This window comes from Miniopterus natalensis, chromosome 3 (assembly GCF_054644295.1).
Source record: "Miniopterus natalensis isolate mMinNat1 chromosome 3, mMinNat1.hap1, whole genome shotgun sequence".
Taxonomy (NCBI): domain Eukaryota; kingdom Metazoa; phylum Chordata; class Mammalia; order Chiroptera; family Miniopteridae; genus Miniopterus; species Miniopterus natalensis.
Window position 1 is genome coordinate 58336262 of NC_142083.1, and position 13426 is coordinate 58349687.

A 13426-nucleotide genomic window follows, 5' to 3' on the forward strand; every position below is an offset into this window, starting at 1 on the left:
TCGGGCAATACGCCTCCGGAGTCTGTCTCTCTCTGAGTTTTTTGGCTCTCTGGCTATTATGGAACCTGGCGTTCACCTGGTGCCTGCAGAAGTTATCCTGGACAATGCATATTGAAACGAGATCCAACTGCTCTTTCAGCAAGTGCCCACTGGCCCCACGATGGGCACACATTAAAATGAGTAAAATAAGGGTAATGCAAATTTTAGTTAATAGCTCAAATTTTTATGTAAATGAGATGAATCACCTAAGTACAGTTTAAAATATTTTAAATAGGACACTAAGAAAAAAAATATGAAAGAGCAGACAATACATTGATTTTTCCAGCACACTGCTCAGCCAACAGCATGCACTCTGCAGGCCTGGGGAGATTTTTATGATTCTATTTCCCTCCCTTTGTGGCAGGACTTCTCACATCCCCCTTTGGGTGACATGTCACATCCTGGTGATGTTTCTCTATGGAACAGGGAGGCCCGGGACACCGGGAATTCGGCACCACTTTTACAGCCTCTCAGCTCATCTCCTCTTTCTCTTCAGCAGCAAGGCTAAGCTTCCCAGCCACCTGCAGGATAAAGCAGTAGCTAACTAGGCATGAATGGGCTGCAGGCAGAGCCCACAATGAGGGAAAGGGTCTTCCCCAGCCTAGTGTGGGCTGTGAAAATGATTCTGGGTGTGAGTCAGAGCACCCTGGCTGCTCCTTTTCTCTACTCTGCAGGCAACTTCACATTCCCTTCCTCTGCTCTTCCTTCCTCAGACATGCCCAGGCCTTCTCCATGAACCCCATAGTAACTCATATAGGGTGTTGCCCCCAAAAGTATATACACTTTGAATAATTATAAAGGCAGTGTTTATTAAAATACATTTCATTTTCAAAACTGAGCTATCAGCTGTTAATGTGTGTATACTTTTTTGGGGGCACCCTGTATATAACAAATGTCTGATACATGTTTATTGATGTGGAATGAATTAAACTGTGTCTGCAACCAAGAATATAAGAAAGAATACAGTGGTTCTCAGCCCAACAACTCATTAGAATCGCCTGGGGGGTCTTTAAAACCCCCAGTGCCCAGGCCATATCCCAGACTAACTGTAACCGATTCCTGGAGGAGTGGGACCCAGGCAGCAGTATTTTTACAGCTCCCAGGAGATTCCCAAGTGCAGCTCAGGTTGAGACTTGCTGGTCTAAAGCTTCCCACTGAAGAGCTGAGAGGGTGCAGGTGGTTTCTGCACTCGGGAGTCTGAAGGCACGATCTGAACAAAGATGACTGAAAGGTAACACGCACTCATCCACCTCCTGGGCCGCCCTCCACCTTACACTCGGAGTCAGGGACTCTGGAGAAGGAAACTGGCTCCCACAGCTTATTAGTCCATCTTCTTTTTTTATTATTTCAAATATTTATCACTGCCTGAAACAAAAGGTCTGTTCTTTGAATATGGTAAAACTAGACTGGTTTCTTCTCCTTCGGTATTGGTCTTAGATTTCTAGTTGGGTGTGGCCAAAGAAGCCAACCCCCTGACCTTCCCAACAGCTAAAGAAAGGAAAATTTCCCCAAAACCCATTTCTCACATGGACCTAGTGCTTCTTCAACGGACCACTCATGAGGTGGGAGAGGACACACATGACTAAGTATTTATTATAAACTTTAAAAGAAAAAAATGGATTATCTTACTGGAGCCTAAAAGCCACCTGCTAACCATGAGAGCCAGCTGATTCCAGGCCACCCATAATGCACCATTATCCTTACTTAAACCTCACATGGATAGCCCGAGGCCTCTAAGGATGTATTTTTAACTATAGAGGTAAGAAATCTTACTCTTCGGTGGCAAAAAACTCATCTAAAAATCCCAAAGCATAGAAAGAGACAGATACTGAGAACGCAATGAACCTGACAGGGGCGGCAGGCTCATAAATTCAGTCAATTTTGTCAAATGCAGTCATTCCATTTCAGGCTCGGCAATGATTGGAAGTGCTATGCTCTGTCAATATCACAACAGGCCTGGCTTCATGCTGTCTCTTTTTCATGAAATGCAGGCTGCCTGTTAAGACCAGCATTGCCTCTCTTCACTTGAATCAGCACAGCGAGAAAGCAGCAAAGAACCCAGGAGGGTGGGGATCACAGAAGCGCCTGCAGTGTTAAGCGAGAATCGGGGCTCGGGGCTCGCCAACCTGAAGCCTCTAATTAGCGATTAGTGTGACAGGAGTCCGACAACCACAATGTCAGAGAGGAAAATTAGTGACATTTTCATTCCCTGTTTCACCAAGTGATCCTCCACCAAAAAGAATGTTTCGAGCCAAGCATAAGCTCTAGGCAAGCAGCCCTATGTGGGCCATCCTGAGGCCGCAAACCGATAGCCATGGAGCTGACCCTTCTGGCAAAGCTGTACATTTTTATAAATAGATTTGCATGTGCAGTGCAGATGAGAGCCACACAGATGTGTGTGCGACACTGGCCTGGAGGAGGCCACTCGGGCAGTTATCTGTAGCGCTCCAAACAGTTCAGCAAAAGATTGAGTATTTGAGAAAACCTGGGCCCTAATAAGATAATTAATGCAGTTGCTGAGTGGTAAGTGTGATGTATTTATGGAACACATCTGGGTATTTCTAAATTAAACTTGCAAAATTAAGCTGAAAAACACAATAGAAGGAGAAAACACTCAGAACTAAGAAATGTGTTTTCTCTTGTGCTTAATGGCCTTTTTGATTTTAGTTTTTATTTTCTTACACAAAGCCTATGGCAGTGGTAATCACCAGTGGATGCCTCACGACAACATTTCTTTCTAAAACTGCAGTTTCCGTCAGGTAGAATGTATGAATTTGACCTGTTTCCTAAAACAAATTTATTACCAGCAAAAATTCATTCTGCATAAAAGTCATCTGTAAATCTGTAGATTTAAAATCGCTCCTACGACAAGTGATATTTTCGGTATTCAGAAGAGAGACTACATAAATCAGAGCATTTCAGCCTCCAAAGCATACAGAGTCCAGTCAGACATCAGATGCCTGAACTCTGCAGCTGTCCGGGACCCCAACAGCTTTCGGCTACACTCAGAATTCCCAGCTACAGGAAATGTATTAAATCCAAGGTGTCATCTTATTCATTTATTCCCCTCTGCCTAGATACCTTTTATAAGCATTCAAATTATTAAGAAGCAGTGGGATCTAACGATTATCAAACTTGCTTTTAGCTGTACAATACTTCTGCAAACCAGATAATAACTAAGTAAATAAACAAACCAAATAAACAAAGTAAATAAATAAAGCAATAAAAGTGGGGTTGTTCTGGTTGAGAGCTGCAAGGCCCGGGCACCCTGCCCTCTCAACTACTCTCATTCCCAGAGGCTCTGAGGAGCCTCCTCGGAAACATGGTGTTACACAGAATGCAGATGGGAAACAATCCAATCCATTCATCCATCATCGGTTCATCCATCCATCCGTCGGTCCATCCGTCCGTCCGTCATCCAATACATATCTGTCCAGCCAGGATGACATACCAGCCTCTGTGGCAGGGCCTGACAAAGCAGCTCAGAAGGAGAAACCCACTCTGATGAGCAGGAGCGTGAGGGGGCTGAAAGCGGTAAGAATTAACTACCACGACACATGAGCTGCTATTGCTCACTTCGTGTAAGGAATGTCATACGTACAAACTCAGTTAATCCTCTCAATAGCCTCTGAGACGGGCGCTATTTTTATTTCCACGTCACAGATGAGTTCGTGGAGGCGCAGGGCAGCACAGCTGTATGGGATGTGGAGAGAGAAGGGCCAGGACCACGGTGACAGGGACGACGGGGGGGCGGCGTCCCCCAGAGGAGGGCACGGCTACCACGTGGGTGCGGCGGCTAAGAGACGGAGCAGGATGTGGACAGAGAAGTGGCCACCGGCTTTGGCGACATGGAAGTCACCAGTGACCTTGAAAAGACAGAAGCAGTGGCAGGGCGACGGTGGAAGCAGCCGTAAGGAACGGTAAAAAGTAAGGACGATTGTTTTCACAGTCAGCCCTTTCAGCAACTTAACAGCAGAGGGGCAGAGAAACAGGGCTCCAGGGCCACTGCCGAGGGAGGTGTGGTATGCAAGTGTGGCTCTTTGTGCCGAAGGCAGATAAGTCTGGGTGCCGGATTTGAACATTAATTTGCATCCCTTACAGCATGTGGTTGCCCATGTGCTTGTCTGTCTCCCCCAGGAGGCCGCAGGCTCCATGGGGTAGAAACTCGATCATGTTCACTGATTTCTTTCTGACCTGTCACCTATCAGAGTAACTGGAACATGGAAAGCAGCTCAATAGATATTTCTTGAATAAATGAATAAAATATATAATACAAATTGGCAGGGGGGAAGTTTCGATTTTCTTTTTGAAAAACTACTTGCCCAACAAAATTTTCATGAGGCGCAGCATGGCCGGCCCTGGAAACTTGCTGCCGTGGGGCTGGTCTGGGCGGCCGGTGGGTTCCCTCCCGGGGGCAGCAGCCCTGTCTCCTGAGCCTCTGCCGGCCGTCCTTGTTTCCACTCTGTGAAGTCAGGTGCTTAGGAGTTCTGGGATCTAATCTGAGCTCTTTTAAGAAACTGCTGTTACCTTTCCTATTTCTAAATGAGAAAAATAATATGATCCTGCAACCTCATTCTTTCGTATAATTACTTAAGCCAAATCAAAGTTCCAGGGAGATTATTTACTGCAAAGCAATGACCCTTCAGGGTGCCTTTAGGCAAACTCCAACAAAATAGCCCATCCACCCTACAGCATTTGGGGAACAGTAGGCCATTTACTTCTTCCTTTGAAAACACACACACACACACACAACCCCAACAATTTCACTATACATCAGTCCCATAACAGAAGTGAGCAAAACATAAGCACACTCCCTTAAAAGGTTCTAGGGAGGTGCTAATTTTCCTGAAGAAACAAACTGAACAAGTCCCAGCCTGGACACGGACTGTCTGTCTGGCTTGGCAAATCTTTACTGTCTCCGTTCACAAGAAAGAATTAAGATCTGCTGGACTCTAGGTTTCTTCTTCCTCTATAAGTTTGACTGTAACTTTAAAAAAAAAATAGATTCCATTGTTTTTTAGAATTGTCTGAGTCTAGGGGGCCTAGTTTTTCTTTGTAAGATCTTAACATATAAAATGTACATTCGTGGCTAGAATATTCTGAGCCAGGAAGTTCATATCCAAAACATGATTCCAGAGCAGGTATGTATACTACATGAGTAAATAATAGAAATAGGAGTTGACAGTTATTGAGTACTTTCAGTGTGCATGACTTTGGTTTAAGTGCTTTATTGTAATATCTCATAACAACCCTATGGGGCAAATAATATTATCTCATTTTTCAGGTGGCGAAACTGAGGCTTTTAGTGATGAAGTTGTCCAAAGTCCCACAGACAGTAAAGGGATGGAAGCAGAATTTGAAAACGACAATGAGGTACCACCTCACACCTGCTAGAATGGCTACCATCAATAAATCAATAAATCAACAAACAACAAGTACTGGTGAGGGTATGGAGAAAAAAGAAGCCTAGTACACTGCTGGTAGGAACGCAGACTGGGGCAGCCACTAAGGAAAACAGTGTGGGGGTTCCTCAAAAGATTAAAAATGGAACAGCCATTTGACCCAGTGACCCCATTTCTAGGAATATATCCTAAAAATCCCAAAACACCAATCAGAAAAAACTTATCTACCCCTATGTTCATAGTAGCATTATTTACAATAGCTAAGATCTGGAAACAGCCCAAATCAGTAGATGAATGGATAAAAAACTGTGATACATTTATACAATGGAATACTATGCAGCTGTAAAAAAGTATCTCTTACCCTTTGGGACAGCATGGAGGGACCTGGAGAGTATTATGCTAAGTGAAATAAGCCAGTGAGAGAAAGACAAGTATCACATGATCTCACTTACATGTGGAATCTAATGAACAAAATAAACTGACGAACAAACTAGATCCAGAGACATAGGAGCATGGAACAGACTGAGGGATCTCTGAGGGAAGGGGGGAGGGGGAACAGGAAGAGATTAACCAAAGAACTTATGTGCATATGTGCATAACCCATGGACACAGACAATAGTACAGTAGGCCTGGGGGGAGCTGGTGTGGGGTGCAGGGGGTGAAAGGGGGAAGAAGGGGAATATAAGTAATACTTTGAACAATAAAGGTAAATTAAAAAAAAAAAAAGAAAACACTAGGATTCACCAAATAAACCTCTGTCAAAAAGCTTCATGCCAGCGTTGTCTTGGTTTAATATTTAAACACAGGAAAGGCCTTTCAGTTACCACTTCATAGCAGTTCAGGTGAACAGGGCTGGAAGAAGAGATGGGAACACTTGGCTAAAATGAGGTTGAATGGTAACCTCTATATTTCAGCTGATGTGTTTTTCCCTGTTTCAATTACCAGGAATAATCAGGAGTGGGCTGTAAAACTGTGCTTTAAAGTGCTCCTATGTGAAAAATCACCCTGAGAAACTGTTTTATCAGCAAAAGTAACAAGATGCTGATATTTCAAGTGAAGGACTTAAGTTCAGATTTTAGAGCCCCAGCCACCCTCTCTCACCATTTTTCATCTCCCCTTTCTTTTGGAGCACTTGGCATTGCGGGTTGCTCACGAAATGGTTATGTTGCTCACGACTTGGGACTGTTGGATCTGGTACAGTCAGACCACTCCTTCCTTCTTAGGGGAGAATGTTTTGTTTTGCTTTGTTTTGTTCCACTTTATTTTCCTTGATAAGGCGTACATTTTCAGTCTTAAATTTTGGCTACAGGCAATCTGGAAACAGCTGTGCGCACGTTGCGGGGAAAGGCAAGGCCCTGTAGGTATACGCTTTGTTTCATGGCTGAATTGCTACCAAAACAGTCCCGGACACAGTGCCCCGCAAATTATTTTCCCTTAAACTGATTTTTCCAGTTAGTTCTGTGTATTAGTTACAGAGTCCTATATTATTTTCCCCATAGGGCTTTCCTGCTTATGATTCCTAAACAAGCTGATAAAAACTCCATTTTCTCCACAGAAATATTTAGGTTGTTGAGGCTTTCTCTCACCATAATTACTTCCTGAAAAATGCAGTGGTCAATTTTTCCTGAACATTTTTACATTAAATTGGGCACACAAGACTTGGCCCTGGGTATTTGAAGGTTGTAAAGCAGATTCCTGGCTTAAAGAGCTGACTGGTTTCTATTACTTGTTTTCTGCATTGGCTTCTCATTGACTTGATTAAACAAAATGTCTCTACCATTTAAATGAGGAACTCGTGTGAAAACAAAGATTTTGTATGACCTCAACAAAGAATTTCTTATTTTAAAAGAGATCATCCATTTCACTCCTCAACTGAGTACTTCAGGAACTGGGGCAGGTGAGGAGAAAGGTCCTGGCAATGGTAGTTTGATGAGAAATGAATTAATTTGATTATTTCCACGGTGTGGATCAATAATAGTCAGCCTCCCCAGGGGCCCCTGGCCTGCAGGCAGCTGGGTAATCAATAGGATCACACAGAAGCCTTCTCCTCCCCCAGCAGCCTCTCTGATCTTTTCTGGGCGGACTCTTCACGCCTGTGTAATTCTAATTTATGTCAACTAGAAATCAAAGAAATTCCAAGAGGCTTTGGTCATAGGACATTGGGGTGGACCTTTCAAAATCTATTTATGTCTATTCCTTAAGTAACGTGGCCCCCGCAGCCCTCCTGGCGCCTTTCTGGGCCAAGGAGAAGCCTCCTCCCAACAGAAGGGCAGCTACCTGCTCCAGACAAAGCGGAGCGGAGTTAGGTAAATGGAGGTACACTTTCTGCATCCTGTCTACAACTCTGCGGGGACGTAAGAACTAATAAGCATTTTAAGCAAAATGCTTTGCCAAGAGTGGCTCCCTCAATAACGCTCTTTAATGATACCCCAGACGCTGGCATTTTCAAATCAAATGAACAGTGTATAAAATTAGTTCTGCATGAAGTTAAAAAAAAAAAAAAAAGTAAGTGAAAGGGAGCTTTTAAAAGCGCCAGCATTTCTCCATCCAACTGCTTTTCACAAGGGTTTGGCATATGAGAATTGCTACATTTATGATGTTATTCGCTGCTCATAATTCAGGCCCTCTGTCTCCAAACTTCTGTATTAACACGCACTGCAGAGGTTTCCACCGCGACATTTTATCACCGAGGTTTCCCAAACCAGCCAGGCTGCCTCTGGCGAGGTCTGGTTTCTCAGCCAATGCTGTGCCACGAGGCTCCCTCCCTTTTCATCAACCTTGTTACCCCAAACATTTTTCATTAACCTTGAACACTATATTTCCATTTGCCCTACAGCTTTTCCATGATTTTTTTTTTTTTGGTCTTTTTCAGTTTTGTTCTCCATCCAAACTGCCTTGTAAGAAATGAGGAAAATATATTATTAGACGAAACAGATCTATATAGAATCTAGAATTCACTGAAGTTGTGAAAATGATTCCTATAACCAAAGCCACTGTCTATAATTAAGGAAAGCAGAGTAAACATATTGCTCTTATTAGAGTCCCGTTGATTATACAAGTAGTTTTTACTAAATCACCAAGTAAATGCGTGTTAAGTTGATAGGTGATTTCGGGTCAACTCTAATTCCCAAGGTCAAGTAAGCCTTTGAACAGCCTTTAAGAATATAAGTTCACCCCAATTCATCAAAGCCGTCTCACACAGCGTTTTCTTCTCTTGGTTCTTACAATGCGCTAAAGTTTAGGAGATTAAGTGGCGTCCGCTTCAAAACCCAAAGTAATGCCCCTAACATGCTTATCCATCCAGGAATCAGAAAGGCCACTCAAACAGGGGCTTCCTTAATGCACTTCCTAATTTTACAAGTGCCCAGGGAATGCCATTTGTCCAATGGCTGGAGGACTCCTCCCTAGGAGTCACCAATGTTGCAGCCAAACAAATTTGACTGCTGTTTCACTCATATATTGTCTGATAATCTAAGTACATGTTGCTTTCATCTGCAAACAATATGTTTAATGTTTCTCATCTGTTCTTTGTTTACCTAATGACAGAACCAGAGGAAAAATACTTTCCTACAACAAATACAATGCATTTTGTTATTCTTACAATTTCTCAGAAGCCCAAGTGAGGAAAAAAGCAGAAGTCTGGTAAAGTATAGCTTTCGGATTAAGTATAAATGGCCCCAAATGAAACTGACTGCATATGAAAGAAAATATAACTAGCCTTCATTTTTTCTCAGGACCACAGGAGCACAGCACACGGATCCTGGGACACACAGATGTCACAAACCCCATCTCTCCCCAGGGCAGGGACCCCAGGGACAACATTCCTGACATGGGGATTAATTGCGCAGACCACTGAGATCTCTTGCCCACTCCTTTGGCTCTACAAAGGGGAAGGATAATAACTCCTACAAATGAGTTATTAGTGGTCAGCAGATTTGGTTAAGGTACAGGGAAAAGAGTGAAAGGCCCAAATTAATTTTGTGCTTTAATTCTTTGTTGGCACAGATGATCATACTGAGATAGTAAATCTTTGTCTCCATATCCTGATCATAACTTCTCTGTGTTTCCAGTTTCTATTCTTATTTTTCTCCATTACTTTCCTTATTACTTTCCTTTTGTTTCCCTACCTATTTGAATTGTCTTATCTCCAACTCACTTTTCTCCCATTGCAAATCTTTCCTCATCCCCATGCCTGGGTCAGTAAGTTGATCTCAAGTACAGTGTGTCCCATGGATGAATTAGTTTTCCTTTGCAAAGTGTGTAGAAATGTGATGATTGATATCTTTGTATAGAAAATAATCGTAATTTTAAATTTAAGCAAGGAAAATATAAAAGGGCAAAATCTTCTGTAATCTGAGTTTATTTTTTTCCTCTCATTTTAATTTCCTTTCAAAATGGGATAGCAGGCAATGCATTTTTTTTTTTCTCATTTGGAAATTCAAATATTAAACCACAGGCTAATATAATAATATTGATGATAAGAATAATCAGTAACACTGAGCATTTTATATATAATGCAAAATATTCTAAGGGCTTGATATATGTTCACTCATTTAAATGCTCACAGCAATTCTATAAGATAGGTACTATTATCATCCTCACTTCACAAACAAGGAGAGACACCGAGACATTAAGTAACTGCTCAAGATGACACAACCAAATGTCAAGCCCAGATCTGAACCTGAATTCTGCTTCCAGAGTCCATACCCTCAACTACAAACTGCTTTAATCTGCTATCAAATCCTTCTTTGAATCTTGATAAAAATTTGAAATCAGGAAATGGGTAGCCTAATACAAATTTCGAAAGCTGAATAGCTACTTACTCTATATTTCCATCCAACTAAATCAACCAGCAGGTTTTTATGTGCAAGGTTTTACTTGCACTTTGTGTGTGGTTTGGAAACTTCTGTCCTTACAGAAACTCTCATGTTTGCCTCTGAGCTGCCTTAAGCCTGAGGGCCCCGAAACCCCTGGGCTGGCCACGGGCTATGGTTGGACACCTGGTGCTAGAGCCAAGGCTCTCGCTCTCAGAGCAGCTCTCAAGTTGGAGAAGGGATTCAGTTTTAGCCCGAGCAACCGGCTAAAACCCTCAGGGGTACCGCCAAACAGAACAGCCTCCCCATCTCACTTTGAACTAACTTGTATTTGGGTAGAAAAGAACTCATTTTTTAACTTAAAATTAGCAAAATGCTGGCCAGCAAATATGTCTGAAATAATCTTCTCCTGTACTAATCAGAACATAAATTTCTTTGAAAAATTTTAAATTTATTTTTGTTTTTAAATTTTCAATTACAGTTTACATTCAATATTATTTTGTTTTAATTTCAGGGGAAAAGCATAGTGGTCAGACAATCATATATTCCACAAAGTGTTCCCCCTGATATTTCAGTACCCACCTGGCACCATACATAGTCATTACAGTGTTATTAACTGTTTTTCCTCTGCTGTATTCCACATCCCCATGACTATTCTCTAACTACCAATCTGTACTTCTCAATCCCTTCACCTTTTTCATCCAGTTCCCCAAACCCCCACCCCTCTGGCAACCATTGGTCTGCTCTCTGCATCTATAAGTATGTTTATGTCCTGTTTAGGACATAAATTTGTACAGTTTATCTCTGAAGGTGGAGCTTATCTCAGCAAAGCCAAAGACTAGAAATATGGTGATTCCGAGAATGGCTGTGGATACAGCTACCCATTTTGAACGCACATATTTCTGGTGTTCTTGGTTAGGTAGCACTCATGTAGGAGTTCCTTCTGGCAGAAGCTGAGGAACTCTGCTGTGATTGTTCAATGTTTCTAGAATACTCTGCCTACTGTGGACCCTTTAACTTGTTTTAAAATAATTGCATTTTAAAGTGACAGAGTTGGTAGTAGTGTTAGATTAGTTAGCAGTGTTTGAGGGAGACTTTCAACTCTTTGGGTCTCAGTGCTGTTGCTTAGTAACAAAGCCAGTCAGCTTTCTAGGCTGGGCTGAGACTACATAATAAAATCTCTCTAAGCATAACCAACGGACAAAGGCCTAGTATAGGTTGGGATTTTAAAGCATTTGGAGAAAAGAACTGGAACAATTAACAAAAATGACAAAGCACACTAAGGATTTGGGCCATTCTTCTATTTGCCCCCACGTTTGCTACATTTGAGGCATACATACTTAGTTTCACTCTTTTGCTAGATATGTCCCTAATCAGCAGTTGCAAAAGTAGCACACACGTGTAAATTATTATAAGATGCCAGCATTTTCTCAGCAAGTGTCTGAAGTCGATCTTTTCTAAGGAAACAGTCCCTGTGCCTGGAGATGCCCCGAGGATGTGCCACAAGCACTGAACAAAGACCCCCAAGACCTGGGGTAACATCTGGGATGAGTGGCCTTGAGAAAGTGTGTAGTCTTTCTGAGACTCGATATTCTCCCCTTCACAGTAAAAATAAATATTTCTTAGATTTGTTATTGGGAAAACATCTTCAAAGGGCCCCATGTAAATGTGGCCCGATTTCCCTAACTCATGCTCATGTCTCTGGGCCAGCTCCATAGACCTGCAGTGGGACCTCTGGGACTGTTTCTCATCATGTGCTAAAGGTGGCATCTTAAGTGTGGAAAGATGCAGATTCCCACATTACACCCCCACACCGGCGCTTTCTTGCCCCCAGATAGCCAGAATACATAGATGTTGAGCACTGAAATTGCATACTTCAAATTCGAAAAAAACAATCTGGCACTTTCTTTCTACCTTACTGTTGCGGGAAACTTGGAACCCAGACAGAATTTTACTGTTAGGCCCTGCACATTGCAGCATGCCACGTGCAAACATTACCAATTTTGGTCTATGGACTTTATGGGTAGGAGACCAGGATCTAAGTCGACTGTGAATATGATGGCTTTTTCTTTCTGCATAAACACAAAATTCATTTTTAAACAGAGATATGAAAACATAATCTCAGATTTAGAAAACCACTGAAATCTTACAATGCATAGCTGTTAAAAGTACATGTGCATGTGTACCTGTATACCTACATACGTATACCTACATACATATACCTACCTACACACATGTGTACCTATGTACATACCTACATAGATAATATGGGGAGAGAGAGAAAAGATGATATCAAGTTACTGACTACATTGATATGTAGGAGACAAACTTGAAAGGTAATTCTTACTTTATCGCATCTCATCAGCCCCAAATATCTCAGGCTCTTGCTGCTCTGTGCAATGAGGGTGGCTCCTTGGTCTGTGATTTCTTTACACCATCCAACGTCCACCGTTTCTATTGTCATGCTGTATCGCCCAATGGCTATCAGTGCTGCAAGAAGGGGCAGGAGAAAGAAGGCAAGAATAAACGTTAGTGTGTGGGACCTCTATCATATTATGACTATTTCTCTCACTTCCTCACTAAATTTACTCCTGAAATGCTGTGTGTAAGTGAACATTTATAAACAAAAGTAAATTTAAAATGTTTTAGGAAAGCTTGCCCTGTGACGAACCCTTTCACAGAGCGAAGGATCATTCCATAATTTCCCTCTCACTGGAACACAACTTTTTATCAGTTTCACTCATTTCACGGTTACCTGTACTTTCAAACACTCATATCTGCAGAAGGAATAAATTAAAACGAATTACACATAAAATGTTATAGAAAGCCCCATGTAGTAACTAAACTTTACTCAAGATAACTTTAATAATTTTTTTAAAAGAAAAACCCATATAAACACCATTGTGAGGTGTGCTCTACTGCATATGAATTTCTTTACCAATTGGCACAATTTTTCCCATCTGTTCATGATCTTAAAATGTAAGAACATATAATATTTTTCACATTAGTCCTTCCTGGGACTGTTAGGAATTAAGAGAACATTATACATACAGTTGAATTTAATTGGTGCCATGCTAGAGAGCAGTAAAGGGAATGTATTTGTTACGGTGAATTTCTTCATTATGTCAGAAGCCTTCCTTCTATTAACATATAAAATGAAACCTGTCATCA

At 41.8% G+C, this 13426-nt stretch overlaps 1 protein-coding gene across 2 annotated transcripts in view; it reads right to left on the reverse strand.

Moving 5' to 3' along the window:
- Positions 1–13426, reverse strand: part of FBXL17 (F-box and leucine rich repeat protein 17) — a 503612-nt gene that overhangs the window by 93287 nt on the left and 396899 nt on the right. For both annotated transcript variants that reach the window (XM_087815480.1, XM_016221967.2), the window contains exon 8: positions 12603–12745. In XM_087815480.1, the coding sequence (XP_087671606.1) occupies positions 12603–12745 (143 nt within the window). The remainder of the gene's footprint in view (positions 1–12602; positions 12746–13426) is intronic.